This window comes from Anopheles stephensi, chromosome 2 (assembly GCF_013141755.1).
Source record: "Anopheles stephensi strain Indian chromosome 2, UCI_ANSTEP_V1.0, whole genome shotgun sequence".
In the NCBI taxonomy this organism is placed as follows: Eukaryota; Metazoa; Arthropoda; class Insecta; order Diptera; family Culicidae; genus Anopheles; species Anopheles stephensi.
In genome coordinates this window covers 1756578-1778766 of record NC_050202.1, presented here as the reverse complement: position 1 = coordinate 1778766, position 22189 = coordinate 1756578, and the positions used below count along the sequence as shown (strand labels likewise).

Sequence of the window (22189 nt, the reverse complement as noted above, 5' to 3'; positions counted from 1 at the left end):
TAAGATGGAAAAGAAAATGGATTCCAACGAATTCTTCTCTCCGAACCAAAATCTCCCATCAAGCAGTTGCAGGGGTTTTCTGCAGTTACATATTCAATGTGGATTTGTTCTATAATAAAAACATTATGATAAAAGACTTCGAGGCCTTAGATGAATTAGAATAAAATCGAAGTAGAATTGTTGGTTACAACATGTTGGCATACTTTAACTCTGACATGAATTCTAATCGTGCAAACCCAGTTTAATATATACTGTAGGATTTGACATCTTCATCACAGTCGTCAAATGTTAAAATGATCTGTTATTCCGAACAGAACATTACCCCTGTAATGTACTGAAACTGCCATAATGTTATCAAAAAGTTTTTAAAAGAATCTTATCGAGGGTTTAACCAAAAAATTATGTAAGTCATTACAACATATGATTACACCAGTTCTGATACTCTAATCTTTTTAATTGTCAATGTTTCAATGCATCAGTGATTGGCCGGAAAGCCTCGGTCTCAAAATCCTGAGCTCCATTAGGTTCAGAGATTGATGTAAACTCCCCTGCATAGAGGGCAACACCAAGAAGAGATATTTCATCCTCTACTCCAAAGCCCGAATCCGAAACTGGACTGAACCGAAACGGGCGGGCGGGCATCATCGGTGTGGCTCGTGAATCATATTTTATGTATGCAATGTGCATAGATGAAATTTATTCACTATATAGGATTTAGTGCTTTGACACCGTCCAAAAACGCAACCGCACCATCTCGTCCAAACGCCCGATTACCTTGAAGAGGGGGTATTAATAGCGAGGGCAGGCGTGGATGCGTTTCCCTCCCCAATTCGTTGTTTCGTTGTTGTTCCTTCCCCGTTCTTCTTGAGCTCCGGTCGAAAACAACCTTCGCGTATTCGTGTTGTTGCTGCTGCTGCCGCTTGCCCGTTTGCTTCTGTGTATGCTGGCGGAATGTTCGACCTCGCATCGATTTTTGTTGTTGTGTTGTGTGTTTCAACTTCTTTTCCTGACCAGATTTTTGTCCGTACGGTTTGTTCTGTTCGGTTGGCTCTTTTTCACGACTTTTGGCACCGGATTCTTACGGGATTTCCTTGGCTGTGAGGGTTGAGCTTGTTTGCTTTATCCGGCGGTATCTGCTTTCCGTTGTCGCACTGTGAAAATGGGATATAATTTTTGTCATATATTATAATCCGTGCATTACATATTTTATCTCCTCTGTGCGATGTTTTTTTTTAGTTTTCTGTTCTGTTTATTGTCGTGATTATTAAAACTATTGTTAGGAGCGCCTTCTTAAAGCAAAAGTACCTCACAGTGTGTGTGTGTGTGTGTTCCTGCCCGTTTTTTATTGCGTTGTGTTCATTGCTTTGTTGTTTTGCTAATGAATATTCATTACGCAAGCAGACGGAGAGCAGCGCACATGCACACATGGCAGTAGTAGTGGCAGTAGAGTAGGTGATATTTGTGCCCCGAAAGTGAACAGTGCACATGGCAAAAAACAAACAGCTAAAACAATTTAAATTAATCTCTACTGGGCAATGTGGGCATGGGTGTGTGCGCTACTGTTTGATTTAATGGCAAATTATGCAAAATAACGCCTTTCAGACAAATTCTTATTACAATTTTACAAGCAGTCTTGTAACGGTTTCATAATGAGTTGATAATGAGAGGTTTGTTTTCCATTAAAAGATTTTTTTTGTGTAAAGAAGTGTTCTTGTACACACCGCTCTTTTTTGTCTCTTCTTTTAAACATTTAAAAAATTGAAGCACACTTTAAAACTTAAACAAACCAACTCTCAAGCATCACATATGAGCCAATAAATGTACAAAAAACCAACATTAACCTTCAAACCCACTACCAAACGTGGCGATGTCCACTTCCATCCCGGCGAACTTCCGAAAGAGGGTGGCGATGGGGTGACTTTTTGGCGAGGAGGTGAGTGTTGTGTTTCTCTTCACTCACCCATTCCCATCCCATCGTGGGGTCCTCCGACGAAATCAACGCGAAAAAATAAACTACAGCAAAAAAAAAGGGAACGGAATCGTGCACAAAGATGAAGATTCTTTTATTCGGTTTTCTGCTGCCAGAGTGTATAACACTGCCACGAAGCGAAGCGTGTTTGGATTGAATGCATGAATAAAGCAGCGAGAGCAAAATGAGATTACGTACGCACTTGCCACTTGTGAAATGATTCGCACTGCTCTCTGCTGCCCACAATGTCGCTCTTTGTGTTTAGAGCTAGTAAGAATTTAGACATACAATTTCTAATAAATAATAGGGAGCAAAATAAAATATCAAAAGTTGTAACTCATGTGACAATAAATTAAAATATGTTTGTTAAATTAGTTAAAGTAGAAATACGGTGCTATTTTAATAATAAATTGTACTTTGATTACTAATTTTGCTTCGATCCGTCACAACCTCACTCTTGATTACACATAGTTGGAAGCAGTTAAAGTTGTTATAAATATTTAAATGACGTAAGCTTGTTTTAATCCTAATTTTTAGACAATTTTTAATTTGCTTGTATTATATTTTAGTGTGAAAATTTACATAAAAATTAAATTTTGGTGATTAATTTAGCTTAACGTTGGGTTATCAAAACACAAACAAATGAAGATTTTTTTATCATATTTTCATCTGAGTTCTCATTTTATTTTATTCTTAAATTTATTCAATATAAACACAATATATGAAAGCGCTGTAATTTTATGCACCCGTGGTTTCGTCACAAACCGAGGGTTAAAATAACAGACATCTTGTTTTGCCCCCGTCAAGCGTTTTTCATGTGCCTCATTTCGTGCTCGGCCGGTCGGTAGGTCCGCTCGACATGTACCACGGACGAACGGACGGACGCGGGCAATGGTGTGTAAGCGCAGTTCGTCAGTTCTCGCCAGTTGCATGATAACAGACGCTTTGGCAACTTTACCACAACGCACACGTCCGTCCGTCCGCCCTCTATTTGCTCCCCATCTAATTCGCCGCCTAAAGCCACATCGTATGGCATTGAAAAAATGGTTGAAAAAACCGCCCCAAGTAGTGTGCAAATCAAGTGCACAACACCACTTTTGTATTGGGACGTAGAGTTAGTGGGTGGGTGGGTGAGCGTGGAAGGGCATCCTTTCAGATCCATTTGACTTGCCCCCCAGACTTGACAGCCCGTCGGTTTGTTTGTGTGTTTGAGCATGAGAGGGATGAAACGTCATGACGACTGCTACCCGGTCCAAACCATCCAACCGGTCACCAGATGGCGCTGCTGCTACTGCTGGAGACGAGAATTAGTGTTAGGATCCAAGATCGAAGTTCGTTCGAGCTCTGGGTGGATCGGATGTGTGTTGCGTTGATTGCGTTATGCTCCACGCTATTATGCTACCGCTCGCCGATGGTACACGCTTTCAACACAAGTCTGCCTCGATTATCACTTCATCGGTGTACCGCACGTTCTCGCGTCGCGTCCGCGTGTAAAAGGTGACTCCTGTGGCGAGGCGGAGCGAAGGAAACGAGAAGTGCTCTTTGCGTGCACGGAATATATTTATCGGCCACGGTGAATTGCGATTAGTTTTATTTTTATAGATGAGAAAATCGCGCGCGCGGAGCAAGGAAACCTCGTCATCGGTCATTCAAAAGTTTCAAATTGGTTTGGTGTTTTTTTTGAAAAAGGTTGAATTGTAGGAAGCTTCCGAGTGGCCATTTTTTGTGACAGATACGTTTCATCAGTCCAACACCAGTCGGGTTAGGGTTTGTGATGTGTGTCTGCTTACGTAACACGCGGGCAAACGCGTGACAACTTAGACATCGCCTAGGGTTTTCCTTCTTCCGTAACCTGATGAAGAACATGTGTGTAATAAAGGTACGCTCAGCAGGTTTCCTAGACACCTTTCTTTGGACACCAACTTGGTGATTGAACTTTAAATCGTGACAAAGCTAGTCATTAATTATCTTTGTATTACCCATTTCCAAATCTTCCTCCAGGGCATGGGGAAAGTGAAGCGAATAAGAATTGAGGGGGTTATTTAAATGCGTGTTTGATTTGCAACATTCACTTTTGAAGCTGAGAGTTTTTTTTCTCGATTTCTCGATTTGTCTTTCTCATTCATCCTGAATTGTTTGTGACGCGTTTCTTTTGCGTCGGAATATTTCCTTGCGATGGTAGACTTTTTCTAATACGCAGTTCCTTATAGGTTGTGTATTTTTCGCAGTTTCTGATAGGATTTTTTAAATATTTTACATGAATTTAGTGTAGTGAAAAATTCCGCATATCCAATCCTCTCGTGATTAAAGAGCCAAAGAAGATTTATTTATCTCAAACATAAAACTGCAATCGGATCAATTGTTAGATAAGAAGAGCTAAAGTTTGATAAGATTGACAAAATAATGAACTCCAAATGAACTTCTGTGATGAATCACTCTTTGTCATTTTAAATAAAACTTCGGAATAATTAACTCACCGATGTTTTTAAATACTATAAGCCTAAACAAGTTATAAAATATGTTGCTTGTTTAAAAAATTCTTCTTTGTAGTAAATTTCATAAAATATTTAACACGAGGTCGTTATTTATGCAACAGAATGAGCGAAACGCGTCGCTGTTACTTGTTACGCCGTGAAATGTCATTAAAAGCACATTATTGGCACACACACACACCGAAAAAATGAGAAGAAAAAAAAGCAAAAAGAAATCATTAACCAACCGTTGCAATTGTTCCAATAAGAATGTGCATCATTTTTCATTTGACAACTCGTGGATGCACACAAACATGCACACACACACAGTCGCATATGGCATTAAGTGACCAGGAAAGGCCAAATGCGTAGCGGCAGCTCATATCTGTGAGGGGGTTTCTCCACCCCACACCCTCCCACCACCTACCCCATAGGGGTGGCTTATTTTCATTCGTAAATGAATATTCACATGCAGCCGCAGTGTCGATGTGCAGCTCTCGCGCTCTCTCTCTCTCTCTCTTTCTCTTTATCGCTCTCTTTCTCGTTCTATCTCTCTCATTTCTACTCATTCACGCGTTATTCACGTTCGCGTAAAATGATGGGTTAAGTCTGTGTCCGGTGTTCAGGGGGTGATGAATGGCGACGTGGAGCAGTGGAGAGGGGAAGGGGGTGGAATTTGTTGTTTTGTTGTTTCTCTCCCGTTCCGTGCCACCCTTACGCGAAAGGGGCGAGCGAGCGAGGGTGAGAACAGGTGGGGTTGATTGAGCATCGAAGGGAGAATCGAGGGGGAGTGGGGAGGGGGGTGAAGCTTCAGCGTCAGGGTCGCGCTTTACGTCCCCACGGCGAGCTTCTCGCGTTCTTCGCTTCTGGTTCCGTTTCGTTCCGTTCCGTTTCCTTTCCCTTGAAGTGAAGTCCGTCCGATGTTGCTGCCCCAGTCCCAGTCAGCCAGCCAGCCAGCCAGTCAACCAGAGTCGGCGAGAGAGTGTTACTTGAACGACGAAGAGCCGTCTCCGGTTACACACCTTGAGGGGGTCACTTTCGGTGCCGCAAGAAAAAGAGAGCGAGCAACCGAGCGAGTGGTTGAATTTATCGATGACGATGTTGTTGTGCACCGGCGCGCGCGGCATTGTGTGTTTCGCTGCGTTTTTCTGTGGCGACTGCTGTTGTTTTTTATCTAACAAATAATTTAACACAACGGATGAAGATTGCACATTAAATAGATCGCACCGGTTCGTCACTGTCTTTATGTGGAGCGTCCGATGATGAAGATGAGGATGATTTGATGTGGAAGTTATAGGAAGAGAGATCTTAGCCATATGGGGGTTGATTGAGCCTTATATTCATTACGTGTTTTTGTTTAAAAATCTAAGCTTGATTTGAGTTTATTACGTTAAAAATATTCAAGATTGATTGTTGTACTGTAATGGTAAACATGGAATGAGAATTGGTTTTTCGACCGACCAAATCATATGCTCATTTTCTCAAGTTCTTCAACTAGGCCTCACAAAAAAACTAAACCGAATCTTCGAGTCTCAGCAGAAGACTAATAACCTCACTTTTACATTAAAAAGGTGATCTTATTCTACTGTCTCACAGTATATATCTGGATCTTAAGTACGCAATATTAGTTCAACTAAAACCAAGTCAAGGAAGGCATAAATCGGAGGCCAAGACTTTAGTAGAGTTTTCATGTTCAAACTATTATTTAAACTATTATTAAGCCAGGTTTGCTAATTTTTATGGCCGTACTAAATCTCTCCGAACTAAATTCCTGCATCAGCAATAATAAATAAAAACCTTTGAACTTCTGCACAAAGTGGGTACGGTATAGCATAATGATTTTTTTTACCAGCATATTACCACACGCACACAAACAATGAACATGAGCTGGCTGTGTCGTGAGCAGATTTATTTTTTTCCCTCTAGATGGTTTTTTGTGTGTGTCGTGTTGTATGATGTGTGGCTCGAGTGTGCTTCTTTGTTTATATATTTTTGCACTGGTTGCCACCACTGCCACACGTCCGGCAAACGCCGCTGCTAGCGACGCAACCCCATCTGCCCCATCAACGGCTAATAGGAAGAGCTAATTGGCGTTAAGAGGAGAATCAAGCCAGTTGTGCTGTGTATTATTGGGGTTGCATTTTGCTTGCTACAGCCGACGACCAAGTGACGAATGAGAGGATTGAGTAAGAAGTGCAAAGCACACTGATTGCAATACCATGGCTTCAATGTATTTTCCTCTTGTAGGAAGGCAGAATTTGCGTGTGATAAATACAAATATCTCGTATCGATGGTGAAGAGTTTGGCCGTTGTGCTATAAAAATGAATCATCCTATTTAAATATTGTTTATTGTTGGTTTAGTTTTATGTTCTAATTTTATACATAGAGAAACATATTTTTACCCTCAAACTTTGTGTCAAGGTAGAACGAGCAACTTCTGATGTTATTTGTCACGATCTTCGTAATTGTGTCTGTTCCTCACGACAGCGTACCTCATTAGCCCATTGGAGACTATTTATACAAATTTAATGTATGCGACATCCAAACCCATCAATTATCCCGTGATCGATGGATTGAGATTTGTCCAATAAGCTATTAGAGGTCTTCCTTTGTTCTGCTTTTTGATCATCTACGGGACGATCGTTTCGTCTGTCCCCGCTGGCGACATAATAGATGACGGGTAATCACTTTTCCGTAAGATGCTCTACGGTTGGACGAAGTCGTACGATCCAGGTACGATCATTGGTCAGCCAGTCTCATTAGCCTTGCTAAGATCTGGTTGGTGTTCTATTGCCTCTTCGTGACAAATGAAGCTTCGTTTTTCCCCAACAGCGATATTGGATGTCCAGATGCTCTCGTACTCCGAAAGGATACAGCCGGACCGTGGCCCTGGGCTTCTTCGTACTTTGCTACCCATTTTTGAGCTGAGTAATGGATTTTTACGGGGCGTGTATCGTGGTATTGGTCAGTTCGCCACTTACCCGCAACTGCTTTTTCGGAGCATTTTCGGATGATGAGGCGAATTTTTAATGCTGCAACACGAAAAACATTGGAAGATGAAGCCTTTACGGCGAAGTGAAGCACACGGCGTAATGGAGTTCTGAGAGATTCGGGCGGCTATTTAGGAGGTAATGATGTGCTTGCGTGCTGTGGTGGTACCTGTTGGTGTGTTAGGTGTTTAATTTGGAGTGGGATGAAGGATGCAAAAGAGCGTTTCAAAGTGGAATTTCCAATGGTGTACACAGAGTGGATCGTTGATAGATCTTATTATCCTTGCTCGATCGGATATTGTAATCACTTTCCGGTATTTATTTGGGATCGGTGGCGCTCGTCTAGGAAAACACAACAACAAAATAGTGTTGATGTTTACAGAGACAGTAAATAATTACGAGGATGTCCGAGTCCAACATATTGTTTTAAGGTTATGCTCTTCTTGTAGTACCTGATTGACAGGGTAGCAGGATCTTCATGGGATTTCGAGGTATAAATTCAACACTCAAGACGGTGCTTCTGATCAGTCTTTCTCAGAATAGCTTGGCGAAAACTGTAACCAAAGATGAGGACATCTTCGTCCATCCTGTGTGTTATTCTTTGGTGCACTTTGCTATACATTTGCTCGCCGGTAGGAAGCACAACTCCATCGACCCGACACAATCGGGACCTGGAAGCAGCACTGCTTGATTTGTTCGAGCCAAATGATCTTCAAATCGACGATGCCGACAGTGGCCGTATTTTCGCCCAAAAGCGTGAAGAAAAGCGAGTCCTGAAGGAATTGTACTATCTAGCGAAAGTGCTTAAAGCCTTTCGACTTCCGCATGCCTACGGAAGTACCGTGTTCAAGAGTGTCATCGATCGAGTTACCAACAAGGAGCTGCTCGATCAGCTCGAACGTAAACTGCGCCATGAGAACGGAATCGAGGTGATCGCCCGCATCGGAACGAACGGAACTGAGCCGGATCCATTACAGTTTCAGCTCGCGAATGACTTCCGTTTGCTAGCCCCCGTGCTCGTCCGCACCCTTCGACGGGTGTTGAGTTTGAAGAAGGTTCCCGAAATTCTACAAGTGGACGAGAAGGGCAACTTCCTGCACGAACTGCAGTGGGATGTGCAAAACGAGTGGCAGATGCTTCGCGAGGCAGTGAGGAGTTTGCAAGGCGATGGAGTGGTACCGGTCAAACCACTTGAGCTCTATCCCAATAAGGCGCCGGAGGTGTATGCAGAGCCGATCGAAGCTGTTCCCGAGCATTTAAATGTGGAAAATACGGATGCTGATGTGGATGCAAATGATTGGGTAACTAACCCGATCGCAGGTGGTTATCATTGGGGTGATGCTAGAGGTTCTGCCGCAAGCCCTCAGGATGCTGAGAACCTTTCGTGGGAGATTGAGGAGCGCAGAACATCGCTGCTGCAACCAGAACCGCAGACACCGGTGGTAATCATTCAGCAATCTACAACGAAGATCTCCGAAGCACCTGCTCCTGTGCCAGTGAAACCGTTGCCCACTAAAGTACGTCCATTTCCAGTGCTTGTGAGTAGTCCACCTGCATCGTCGTTGGCGAATCAACTTTCGGTCGAGGTAGATCGAGTCACTCGGGAGCTTATCGCTGTGGAGCTGGATAAGTTCTTGCTGCGAGTGGAGGACCTGTCCGGTGTGGATGGATTTTCGAAAGAGTTTGATCGGTCGGACCGTGCCCGGATGGTTGGTTGGGTGAAGCAGTACTATTCTCCATCGCTGGGACTGGATCAGCGGGAGCTGCTTCGAGCGTTAAGACGATTACTAAAGACCAAACAGCTCCGTCGGGGTCGTCCGGACGTGTTGGAGGCGCTAGATTATCTACAGTCACAATTGGACATTGATCGAAGAGATGGGTTGGGTAACGAGTTCGTTCTAGACGAGGTGGATGCGAAGTAGGGTTCTGTAGGGATCTGTGAACGTGTGGATAAAAAGAGTTGTTTGAATAATACTTTGTACTCTAAGACACGATAGATAGTAATAGCCGTGTGTGAGGTTGTAGAAGTAAAATAAATACAATTTGTACCTACGAGTGAACATTTATTGATTGAAATGAGAAATAGATTTGGGATTTGCTATGATATGTTTCTCTTGATTGACCTAAGATCGATATGATTTCTAAGATATTCTTTCTTCTTGAACTCTTTACAGGTCGTTGGTGGACCCTGCGGCTACCATGGCTCGTACACCTTTTTCAAGGGCCTCAAAATTACGTTCGGCACCAAAGGAACGCTCGAATCGGGCAGCAATTCCTCGTCGTCCGCCTCATCCGTAGCCAGCCTACCAGTGTCCTCCGCTGCACCGGGCAACGGAAGTGTTGGTGGCCCATCACCGCCCAGCACTGCCAACACTACCTCCACCGACAACGGCAGTAACAGTAATGGCCACGATCGGCGACGCCCTTCCGTCGACATTCCCAGCGAAGTCGGTGGCACGACCACCACCACCACCACCACCGATTCTCCTGATTCCTCCTCCACACCAGCAACTACCATCAAACGGCCATCGACGGGTGGTGAGGATGGCGATACAGCGGCGGAGGAACAGGATGAACGGATGAAGGACCGCAATGGCGGTCACACTGCCCAGTGCAATCAAACCAATGCCAACAGTAGTAGTGCGTCGTCGACGACCGGCGGCAGTAGTAGTGGAAATAATAATGGTAGTAGCAACAGCAGTAATAGTAATAGCAATAGCAATAGTGATAGTAACGGTAACAACGGTAGCTCTAGTGCCAACGGTGGCAGCAGTGCAAAGAGTCAAAATGGCAACCATGCGAAGCCAAAACAAACGCAACGAAAATGTGTCAGCGAAAATGGCGTCGGTGGTGCAGGTGGTGGTGTTGGCGGTAGTGTTGGTGGCAGTGTTGCCAGCAGCAACGGTACCAGCACCAGAGCCGGCAACAACAACAACCTCTGCCGATTAACGTCGGTCGATCGAGAGTAAGTATTTTGGACCCGGAAGCCGGTGTTTTAGGTGTTTATGTTTTATTATTTTAGTGCCGAGCCGTTTACCATGTCGAGTTAATTTATCTACTTTATTATCTGTTGACTGTCTCTTGGTGTGGTTTGGCCCACAGTTTCAGGCTTTGAATTGTTTGAATTAAAACCCAAATTTGTTGTTAATTTTTATTGGTTTCCTTTGTAGTTGGAATGGAACTATCTTTATGAAGTATTAACGTTCCCAATTTCAAAGTGTTTTCTTCTCCCATCCACATTTGACTAGTTGCCTGAACCTTTTCACACACAATAGACGGCTTATAACGATACTGTTTATCGCCCTGGTGGAAAGTTATGCTAATTCTATCCCCATAAACACTGTGATATATTCGATTACCTACGAGATTGCGCAAAATTCGTGTTTAATTAATCTCTCATCCATTTTGCATGTTCTTAATGGTTGACGGAACATGCGAAGTGTAGGAATAACACAAGTTTCATTTTCTATTCGTTCGTTTCGCTTGCGCTGTTTTGACCCGAAAACCGAGTCACATTTTGAATTTAGATTTTTCTCCTTTTCCACGTTCTCTCCCATCCATTCGGGTTATGTTAATATGTTTCAACGCTCTTCTGTTCTTGTTTGTTTGCCTGCTTGCTTTTCTGTACCCCGACCCGAAGGCGTGTATTGGTCGCCGACTCCAAGCCTGCAGGGCCAGCAAGCACGCTCGTTAGTGGCGGTTCCGTTTATTGATTTGTGCGCTCATTGCACACGCTGCCCATTCACATGACGTGTTCGGCTGTGTGTGATTGTCTCTGTGTATAAACTTTAAAACCGAACTTGCCGCGCCGCAAAGCAGGGAGAGGAATCCGGGTGCCCTATAAACGACTTTTGCGCCAACAATGTAGCAAAGTTATGAGCCTAGAGTTGTTTAATTATTTGTGTATTGAATTCTTAAACAGAGCTCTTTATTCTCTTTTTAATTATTTTGTCATATAAAGTTGTTTATTTTCGCCGATTCATGTCTATCATAAAATAAGTTAAATTTCAATTAAACCATCTTGCGTGAGCGTAAAATCGGAAGAAAAATGTGTATGTGAACAAGAGCTGCAATATCACGAAACCGGATCCACCGTTAGGAGTTTGCATTTGATTAAGCAAAACTAAACAAAATCTCACGTAAATCCCAACTGCCAATCTCGAATGCGAACAGCGTATAATACTGTGTGGAAGAACTCCCCAAAACTCGTTTGCTCTGTGCGTCCTCGGCTTCCACATCATCACCGCGCTAATCGTTGCCCGTTTTTTTTTCCTGCTCTGTTCGCCTTTCTTTTGCAGACAACACTACCGACCGCTGGTGCTGGCGCTGGGCGACTGCATTCCGGTCCGACCGTGGTCCGATTCGCCGATCGCCTGCCTCGCCGAGCTGCGGATGGTCTGGCGGGATCGGAACGAGCAGTGCCTGCTGATAGCCCTCCGGCTGTACTTTCTGCCGGAAAACACACCGATGGGCCGTAACTGTCACGGCGAGGTAAGTTTTAGAAGAAGCATTTCGTTACTCTCGGGTTGGGAAGGGGAAAAGAAGAGCTGAAGAGAGGCGTGTGGTCATGAAATATTGCTTAATCGTGAAAGTGAAACATGTCGCCTTGTTCTTTGGGTGGGTTCATCGGGAAACATACAGTAAGAGAGAGAAGCTTATAGAGAAGAGTCTCTTTTAGGGAAATAGTTCAAATATTGTTGTGCCACTTTATTAAGGAGTTAGAAGTCGCTTCAAGGGTTCAAATCCCATCCAGACCGCCTCCCCGTAAGTAGGGCTGACTACTTTACTACGAGGAAAAATCAAGTCACAGAAAGACAGAAATTACAAGTCGATACCTCTCGAGGTTGTAGCGCCAAGGAATCACTGAAATACTTGAATCTTCGTGATCGGTCAATGATTCACACACTCTTCATGAAATATATACCTAACAGATATGAGTCAGTATGTGACAGACCGAACACAGATTTCAAACACACCAGCTGACAAAAATGAAAACCAGATCCCTTAGAAGAACAAGGGAGAGAGCTGTAGTTATGATGTGTTGGACGTCGTTTCAAATTTCACTCTGATTCTCGTTCATATCTCTATTGCTGGGACCGGATCAATGCTCAAAAGCGGGACTGTTTTCTTTCTTCTTTCTACGTGTCTTATTTTGCGGTGTGCCTTTTTTGTTCCATGATTCATTCTTTGAGTTGTTTTATATTCAATGTTCTCCATATGCTCCATATTGAGAGCGATTAGGTATGAAAAGTACAGCTCAACATGCTCATATTCAGTGATATAAATTTGCACTGCAATTGATCATAACGTATGCTTAATTTGGGAAGAATTATTAGCCTCAAATGAAATTACTCTGTCATGAGGGTGGGATTTTTGGCTCTCTCGTGTGCTTCTTCTTGCATGCCATTCGTTCTTACAAGGCCCACTTTTTACCCATTAGCGTACCGAAAATGAACTGTGCCACGTTAATGTGCTTCACCCGGGCCAAAGCCGACCGGAGAAGCATGAAAATTTATGTTTTCATTCCATTCGCGCGGCACTCCGTTGCATATGCTCTACAACTCCGACCCGACCATGTAAAGCGTGTGTATGTGTGTGTGTGTCTCTGTGTGCACGGGAATGGTACTTTTGACTTTGTTGGATTTTTTATTTTATTACCGCACATTACATTGCACCAACATCGCCTTCCCGTCGTCCGTTACTATGCGTTATCAATGAGTAACGCTGCTCGTAGAGGTTCTGGGGACATGCCTTTTTCTCTCGGTTTGGCCGTGTCAATTGCAGTTAACCTTAAGCGCGGTGCAGTTCAGGAGCAGCATGAGCATTCCGCTTGCCTTCCTATTACCCACCCACCTACCTAACACACCCTCCGAACCTTCTCGGAACCGTGTGTGACCGAGTGAGTTTTGTTTGTTTCGATGGCTGATGTAATAGGAAGCCCTCTGTTACAGGGCAGAATTGATAACGAATGCGTTGCGTTGACAATATCCTCACGCTCTTGCCGCCTTTGGAGTGGTTGGATTAGTACTGCTGCTGGACAGATAAGGATTTGAAGTATTGCTCTCGACCAGAAAACAACACCGCTCCAACGGCCAAGTAGAGTGAGCGAGATATGATTAGTAAAACACCAATTACACGGTTATTATAACTGGGGAGACTCATTAGCGCAACGGTTATCTGACAACTACATCTAGGAAATATTATGTCTAAAAAAGTTGCATTTTATATTTCTGCCTGTGACACCGATTTTACGAATTGGGTTTGACGGAGCAGCGCATATTTAGATAATATTGAATTGAGGTTGGGTTGGTTTGGGCTTGTGAAAGAAGGGAGATACGATAACATACCGGAGAAGTAATTATATTTGTTCCTTCCGTTTGGTTTGTGCTGGGTGGTGTATGGCACTGGTAGTACACGAGATAAGCGTGTTAAGTATGCGAAAGTGGTGTGTTGCTTCAGCTCATTATCAACCAGAAGAAGAAGTTGAAGGAGTCGGCGTGAGGTGATGGTGGTATGTTTTGATTTGTTGCCAGCATTACATCAGCCCGAGAAGCGAGAGATGATCGGTTGTTATGTGCGGGATGCGATTTTTCACGCAAAGGAAAAAGTGGCTTCGGAAGATTGAAACCAAACTTTTCGAAAACTTTTTTACAAATATTTATAGCTCTTCTATGAGTGAAAGTGTGCCAAATCGTTGTTGGAGCGTCAGCTAACGTCGTGCAATAAAGAGGAAGTGTTTTAGAGGAAAAGATGTTGAAAGTTCCAGCTATCAAAGAAATAATCTTTTAGGGAATAACTTTCAAGATATTTTAGTGGATAACAACTAAATGTGAATCAAAATTGAAACAAATTGTATTCAATTTCTTTACTTGTTTCATATAAAACAATAATTTTTATATTGTTCAACTCTGTAAACCAAATATGGTCTAAATTAGCTCATATTTTCAAGGGAGCCATTCCGAACGAATGATTTCTTTGTTTGCCTCGTTCAATAGCATATTCAGTGTCAGTTTTTTTGTCTACAAAAGCTGTGCACATTTTTTCCCATTTACCGTCGCTGTTGTCCTATTGTCAAAAGGCACTGTTCGCACCATTCGCACAATTCCAGACCTATTCACGTTGGCTAGCTACTAGTAGCTCTAGTTCCTCCATAGGCCGTACGTGCCCGATTGGTGAGTACGTGAGCGAAAGGCAAAGTTAACGCCAGAGAAACACCCCAATCCACTCCACCAGCCTTTTGCACATCCTCCCCTATAGCATCTGGCAAAAAAAATGAAGAGGAAAAAGCTCGTTGAAGAAACGAAACGCAAGCAAAGAACAACCCCCTCGGAGCACCGCGGAGATATACACACAGGGTGGCAGTTTGTGTTGTCGTTAGTGGGAATCGGTGACGGTGGCGTTTGGCAAGCAAGCGGGTGACGCAAATGATGTCATTCTGTTCTAATCTCCCTCGTGTTCCGTCTTTCCGTTTCGCGACTGTGACGACTTACACGTTCTTCGTTTTTGGAAACTGCCGCTTGACGCCTTCTTCGGCCGTATCGGAACAGAAACGGGCTCCACGGGAATTGATAGCGGGTTGCAACCGAGCCAACCGAGAGCCACGTGAAATGATTCCGATGTGCGTGTGTGTGTGCACGCCTGTTACACCCCTGGAAGTGTATGTAAATCCCCTGTAAGTGGTCTACATGTGTGGAGGAACATAATGGGCAGGTGGGAATTAAATTGAAGGGTATTAATTTTACATGTCTTGCTTCGCAATTAAAAGCACTTTATTCCTAAACCGTTAAATAGCTCATAACAAACGGCTTTGAATTAATTACTGTAAAAAAGAAATTGAATAGTTTATTTAAAACGAGTTGACAGAAAATTTAAATAATAATTATTTAAAAAAAATCGTATTCTTTTTGCTGGATTACGAATTTAAATAATGTTTCCGATTTATACAAAAGATTTTGTAGCCAGTATGTTGCATGTGCTGCAAATGTTTGTGAAACTCAACCAGCTGAAAATTGATTGTTGTTTTCTCATTTTGGTTTTTTTCGAATATGCCTCCTTTACTAGCCACATACGTTCTTTCGGTGTTGTTGTTATTGCTTAACTGTGGGCATTAGACGGTACAAAAAAAAAGCATACAACACACATACTTCACGTTACCACACGCCACCTTCAATGCCACCAGCCAGCCAACCCGCCTATCGCACATTATGCTATGTCCCCGTCGTTGAGCCACATCATCCGGTTGAATTGGTCGATGTTGGATGAGAGGAGCAGCGTAGATCGTTTCGATAAACGCCCTAGGAAGGGGTTTGCTCAGGGGGTTGGAAACGGGAAGCGCCGTGCGGCGAAGGGTTGTTCGTTTACAGGAAAAAAAAAAGCGTAAAACCTGCTGCTGGTGGTTCACGGGGTGTATGATTACTGCATCGAGCAAGAGCGAGAGAGCACGCGAAGAGAGTAACAAGAATGGAGAGTGAGAATTGCTTTAACCTAGTGCGGGAATAAGCATAAACCGTCCCAGGGGTTGTAAAGCGAAGCGTTCGAAGAGCAACAAGGAAGGGAGCAAAAACGATGGCCCTGTCTCGCTCACTCCTGCACATTTCACTGGGCACACTGGGCAATGCGCCTGCTCACTCTTGCACACGCAGTCGCTGGCACAGTGCAATGTTGTGCTGTTGAATTGTGTTTTATTTGTACAGGGGCATATCGTCGTGGGCAGATGAATGGCAAACCGTTTTTGTTACAAGTGCCAACGGTGGAGCATGCAGCGGCGGGTGAGGTGTGAGATGGAGACGGGAATTGGGGTGCAGCTGGGATGGGGAGGTTCGAAAGGAATGTGATATCTCTTGGTGAGGCGAATGGGCCAATGTGGAGTGGCATACTTCCAATCAGTTATCGGATCATTGGTTTAGCATGCTTTAATAAAATTGTTCACTGCTTAAAGCGATGCTAAATAGTTTCGTGTTGAAATATTTAGAAATTCTGTTACATATTGTTTGAGGTAAATAACACGATATGTAAAACTGTTGTGATGTGTTTACTTATTTAATGTCTCACTACTACGATAAGGCCTCTACTAAATATTTTTCAAAAATCCATTTGACTTACTTGAATAACTGAAATTATTCAATAGCAAGATAATTCAATTTGTGTTTGTAAAACAATCTTAAAACCACAACTGCCACATAAAAGTCCAGTCTACATATTGATACAATTTGGATCACGTTGAACAAAAAACAAAAAAGTATCTTTCTCACCACTCGCCCTGAGAAAAATAATGAAAATGGATGAGTTTGCCCTCTGCTGCGTCTCTCAAACTCACCCTTCGCTTCGCATACGGTATGGCTTATTGCGTTTTTATTTATGTTTTACCTTGCTTTTAATGTATGTCTCCTTTAAACACATACTGTTTTCACTGAACTGGGGGCTAGTGGTGGCTGCTTTCCAATAGCATCCATATCGCAATTCACCGTACGCCAGATGCAATTAACCTGCGGTATGAAACAATCTGCTCACGTGATAAGTTACGAGTGCCAGTGGAGATCAACCCCAACGGCAACGTTTATACAGATTTAAGACTCTAAATGTTTGCTAACAATTCGAATTAATTTCGTTTTTATTAATATAGTCAATTTTCGCTATGTTTGTTTGAGATAAAATCATTGAACGATCATCAATTTCCGCCACCGGTTGCTAGGCACTGGCTTTAATTTATTCTCATCTGTGGTGCGGCCACAAGTGAGAGCGATTGCGCCAGCGCGAGTGAAAGTGAGAGCAAAGCAGGATGCAGATCATCATCTCGATCTCAACACGCGCGCGCTCATTGATGCGATGTCGATAAGATCGGCAATACGTCCGAGAGGTGTGTTGGGTTGGAGGGTTGAGAGGGCTTAAATGCAACCCACTTTCTCGAAAGCATAATACGCATACTTCTTCCATTCGAGCCATGTAGAATAACCAAACACAGGGGGTAGAGACATAACCACACAATCCTGTTTCCGTGTCCATCCAGAAGTGGAGGGCCTGCCTGAAGCCGCAGCAATTTCTCACCTGCTGGTGGCGATTAATGAGGTTGCGATTTCGTTCAGCCTGAAGCTCCCGCTTCTTCGTTGAAGTCGTTTATGGGGGCCAAAATAAAGCTGACGAACACTGAGCCTTATTTGGGATGTGGAATAGTTGCGACCGAGCGTGGTGTCGCTGCCTGTAGTGGCTCGCATCTGAGGTCAGCCGAAAGGGAAGTTGATAAATTTTTCATAATTGAAATGCCCCGTGAAGGTCCTGCCCTTGTCAGATGCTGCTCAAGAGCGTTGAAGTGCTTGTTGATGACATACAGGCGATGGCGTGGTATGATATCATGATTTTCTTGTATTCCATGGTGAAGATGTCAATTGTCTCAAGATTCAAACTTTCACTACAGTAGACTCAAACTCCAACCAGAAATCATAAAATTGCGTAAAAAAGATCGAAAATGCTTCAATACTTTTAAATAAAAGCAACAACTCAAAAATTCTCCACACTTTTCTTCAGGATTCTTGATAACTGACATAAACAAGTCTCGCCGTTGTACGGGAACCATGGCTGTGTATACGTGTTGCTTTGGTGGGTGTTCCAGTTTCGCCATTCCAAGCGACGGGTTTTTAACGGTTGTCTTAGCAATAATACGCGGGCGCGTCAGGAAATGGAAGCCGATAAGCGTTACCAAAGTTTTCGCTGACTTGCGGACTGGCGCGAGACTAGAAAATAAAGTACTGTCGTGTCTCTCCATCTCTCCGGCCCCGGGGGGCCGTCGGGTGGTTTTTGGGTTTGCTTTTCCCTGTGAATCGCCAAAAACCGAAGAAATGGCGGTTTGGTGTGGTGTGCCCATCGCTTTCCTAATCATTCAGGGCAACGTTGGCTTCCTTTTTATTTCGGGCTCGATATGTATGTATAAGAGGGCTGATGTAGGAAGGAGAAGCATCGATGAATAATAAAAAACTTAAGCTTGTACTGCTGTTTTTTTTTGTGAAGTCGGAAATGGTATTTCGCCTATGCTCTGGCACACGGTGGGCTGGAGAGCGAAGAGACGCGATGTGTTCAGGGTTGTTGTAACGCCGAGAGAGAAGAGGCATGGAGCTAAACATGCGATCATAGATTCGTAGACGGCAATCGAATCAGGGAAGGGAGACCGGGTGGGGGAAGGTGAGACGAGGAACCACAAAACAGAGATAGGCAAGTAGTCGAAGCACAAATGCAATGCTCACCACTTGCACGTGTGCCTCTTTCTCGCCCTCCCGGCGGTACTCGGCCTAGGGTCTATGTTTGATTTCCTATGCCACAGAGGCCAGGTCCCGCCAGGTCTCTTTTCTTTACCGTGGTGAAGGCCACGTTGAGCCGTCGTCATCGTCGGAGCCACAGCGTGCAAGAGAAGGAGCGCACTAGCCGTACAACGCGCGGAATATAGCATGAATGCACACTGCGCACGGAGTTTTGTTCGGCGGTTTGTTCCGAAATATTCGTTCTTCGTTCTTTGGGTCTTCGGGGTGGGTTTTTTTTGTGAGTGAGTGGATGCGGCGCGGAAACGGGGTCAGGGACAGCAAGGGTGGCGACGAACAGGGCGAGAGGGGGGGAGGTCAAGAAAACTAATTTATTGCGTTCTTTCCCTCTTCGCGCGCGCTCTTGGCCCTCGCCCAACGTCTTGACTCTCGGCCGAGCTGGAGTGGAATAATTTTTCTATCTGTTTCTCTGGTTTTCAACCACAACGGTTCCTCAAATCGTGCGTTGCATTCCAGCAGTGAGACAGTGAGCCCTTCTTATGGGACGCGACATTAAACCTGTGACAAGTAAAGATGATGGTTTTTTGTTGTTTTGTGATACAATTTTCCATTTCTATGGAGCGTGATATGTTTCTGTTTTCGGAGTCAAAATTGGAACACGCCGAAACAGACACGCGAGAGAGAGAGAGAGGAGTCTGGTTTTTATCAACATTTATCACCATATTGTTTGGGATGTGAGAAATGTAGGGAGAAAGGTTTGAAACTGAATGGAAAATATGTTTGGTTTGTTTAACAATATGCATGTTTTGTTAAATTATATAAATTAGCTTTGATAACTAACTTTTCTTCTGTCCGATATAGAAATTTAAATTATAACGTTCGTCTATGTAAGACATGCGCAAGAACATTAAAAGAAGGGGGAAATATTGAAAACAGGAAATGCTACGCAAAAAGACCTCACAGAAAACAACGAGTAAGGCGGTACAAAACACTACACTCATTCCCCAACTGTCATTTAGCTGCGAGTTATTTCTTCCTCGTGCTTGATTGTTGTGTTACCCTTCACGGTAGAAAAAATAGCTGCTGTGTAACTGTTTACAAAGGGATTGCATGTGTGTGAGTTGGTTTTTTGCATAATTATAGTTGTTTGTACTTTGAGAGGTTTGTTCATTGATTTGAAATCAATAATAAAAGAAAAAATATGTTTTTTGTATGTAAAAAAATCTACTATACAAGCTCTCGAATGTGCCATAAACAATGTAGATAATATAATATACATAAAAAATAGTTTTAACGGTTGTTGACGGATATATCTTGATTTGAGCGATCCGATCTAGAAGAGATTTGATTTTGTATGCTTGAGGACATAATTCGAATGCTCATTCCAGACCCCGTCGAACGAACGGTGGTTGTCGGTAAAGCGCAAAAAAGCTGGTTCATTTTTCCTTCCCTGCTCAATTTGCTAAACGACGTAAAAACAACGCGCTGTGACCATCTCGTTGTCGTTCGTGCTGTGTTTGCCTTTTCCCTTTTATTTCCCCTGCCTTATTGGTCCAGCGAGAGAAAAGTCTACGACACGCGGTACGAGGCGAGTGTGTTTATTAAAATGGGTCAAGGCGCATAAATTTCCCCGCCGGTTTGGCGCTAGATCCGTACCAGGCAACAGTTTTCATCAATTTATTTGCATTATTAATTATGCTTTAAGAGGTAGAGTGCGGAAGAGGCAAGTAACTCGGCAACACTTCTTGGTGTGATGAAAGAGAAAACAGTTCGCAAAGTTGTTGCGAATGTTTTGGAGACTATTTATAGAGTAGGGTTTATGAAAGAATTTACTTAGAATACCACTTTTTAACAACATCCAGCAAACCTTCAAGCTCGGTTACATACGTAGCTGATGTTGATCGTTGATGCAGAAGGTTGCGTTACCAACCGTTACGCGTGTTACGCAGCAGCATTCTGCTCTTCCCAACGCTTTTTATTGCCGTTATACGGTTTCACTTGTTACGGAGGTTTGCGTTGCGTTGTATGTCGCTTGAAACTCAAGACGCAAGCAGCTTCGGTACCCTTTTCCACCATCCCTTCCTGTTCGCGTCCATTTCGTGAAGCCAACCAATGAAAAGAAAAACTTTTTCTCACTCTGCTAACTGCAACGATGCGCACCGCCGTCCACAGACGTCTCGGATGCGTCTGCGAGGCATCTCTCGGTGTTCGCTCTTTTCGCTTTCCATCGGAACTGGTTTTTTAATTGTATGTATGGTTGGTGTGCAATCAGAGCAGCAGAAGCGGCCAGAAGCAGCAGCAGCAGCCGAAGTAGCAGCAACAGCAGCGCGCTGGTCGATATTTTGATTGCCGTTTGGACGCCGATGATGGCGTTCGTACAGGATCGGGTCGGGTTGGATGATGCCCTCTGGTCCGTTTGCGAATTTTATTTAGCACAACCATCACGTCTATTCGCTGCTTCGATGTCCGCTCCCGTCCCTTTCCACGGTGCAATAGGTCATCGAAAAGCGTAGTTTTGTCGATCGCGATCAGCGAAAGAGATATCTCTTTAATTTGTTTGATTGATTTGTAATTGGAGAAATGGCATTTTCCAGTTCTAGCTTTCGCACCGCTTTTTTTTTGTTACATAATTGTGGCCAACACAAAACTCACGAGAACTTTGTTTTTATTGTGATGTTTCAAAAATAGCTCACTACTCACTCACGTCCATCAAATAATTGGTTGCGCATCTACCCTTAGGCGGCTGGTTTTCGTATCCCCCCAGTCAGGGGATAAATAGTTTGTGTAAATATAGTGCTTTAACTTTCATTTTGTGCAACCTTTACCCTCTCGGGTTGTTGCGGACAGTACCGGTAGCACAAACGCAAAGCAAACGGCAATGACATTTTGATTGATGTTTGACATTTCCGATGACAAGCAAGTGGAATGTTATTGTTTAGTGGTCATCGACTAAAGAGAAATCGAAAATTAAGCAAAATGTGGTCAAATTGTTTTGTGTAGTTTTTTTAAATTGTTATAAATATTGGTTTTTATTTGAGTAAAATGAATATAATTTTCTTATCTTATTCAAATTATTGTTTTATTTTTAAGCACCTCATTATGTGCTTGACTTTTATACAGTTCATACACTAATTGATGGTATTTAAAAATACGACCCTAAAAAAGACAGCCAACGATGGTGAAACACCCAGATAAGCACAAGGTATTCAATAAAACGAAGAAGAAGAGAGAGAAAAAAAAAGGAAACAACCCTCCTCCGACATGTAAAAATAGCAAACGGATGTTTGATGAATGATTTGATCATTATCGCGCTCTATGCATTCTGGCCCATTATCCCTTACCCGTGACGATTGGAGCACCCTCCGGGGAGGGGTTGGCTTACGATGGGGTGGGTGATTGCAAATATGATTACTCCTCGCTTCTCTCCCTCCCTCCTTTCCCCACTCCGCTAAATAGCTCACCTTTAGTTGGTGGTGTGTCTCTCTAGACGGCTTAAGTGAACAGTGCACGAT

At 43.5% G+C, this 22189-nt stretch overlaps 1 protein-coding gene across 7 annotated transcripts in view; it reads left to right on the top strand.

Moving 5' to 3' along the window:
• Positions 1-22189, top strand: part of LOC118504870 — a 59845-nt gene that overhangs the window by 24962 nt on the left and 12694 nt on the right. For 6 of the 7 annotated variants that reach the window (XM_036039919.1, XM_036039918.1, XM_036039916.1 and 3 more), the window contains exons 3-4: positions 9606-10396; positions 11730-11922. In XM_036039919.1, the coding sequence (XP_035895812.1) occupies positions 9606-10396; positions 11730-11922 (984 nt within the window). Of the gene's footprint in view, positions 1-3809; positions 3849-9605; positions 10397-11729; positions 11923-22189 lie in introns of those variants that run through there. The other variant, XM_036039914.1, reaches the window with a different exon arrangement.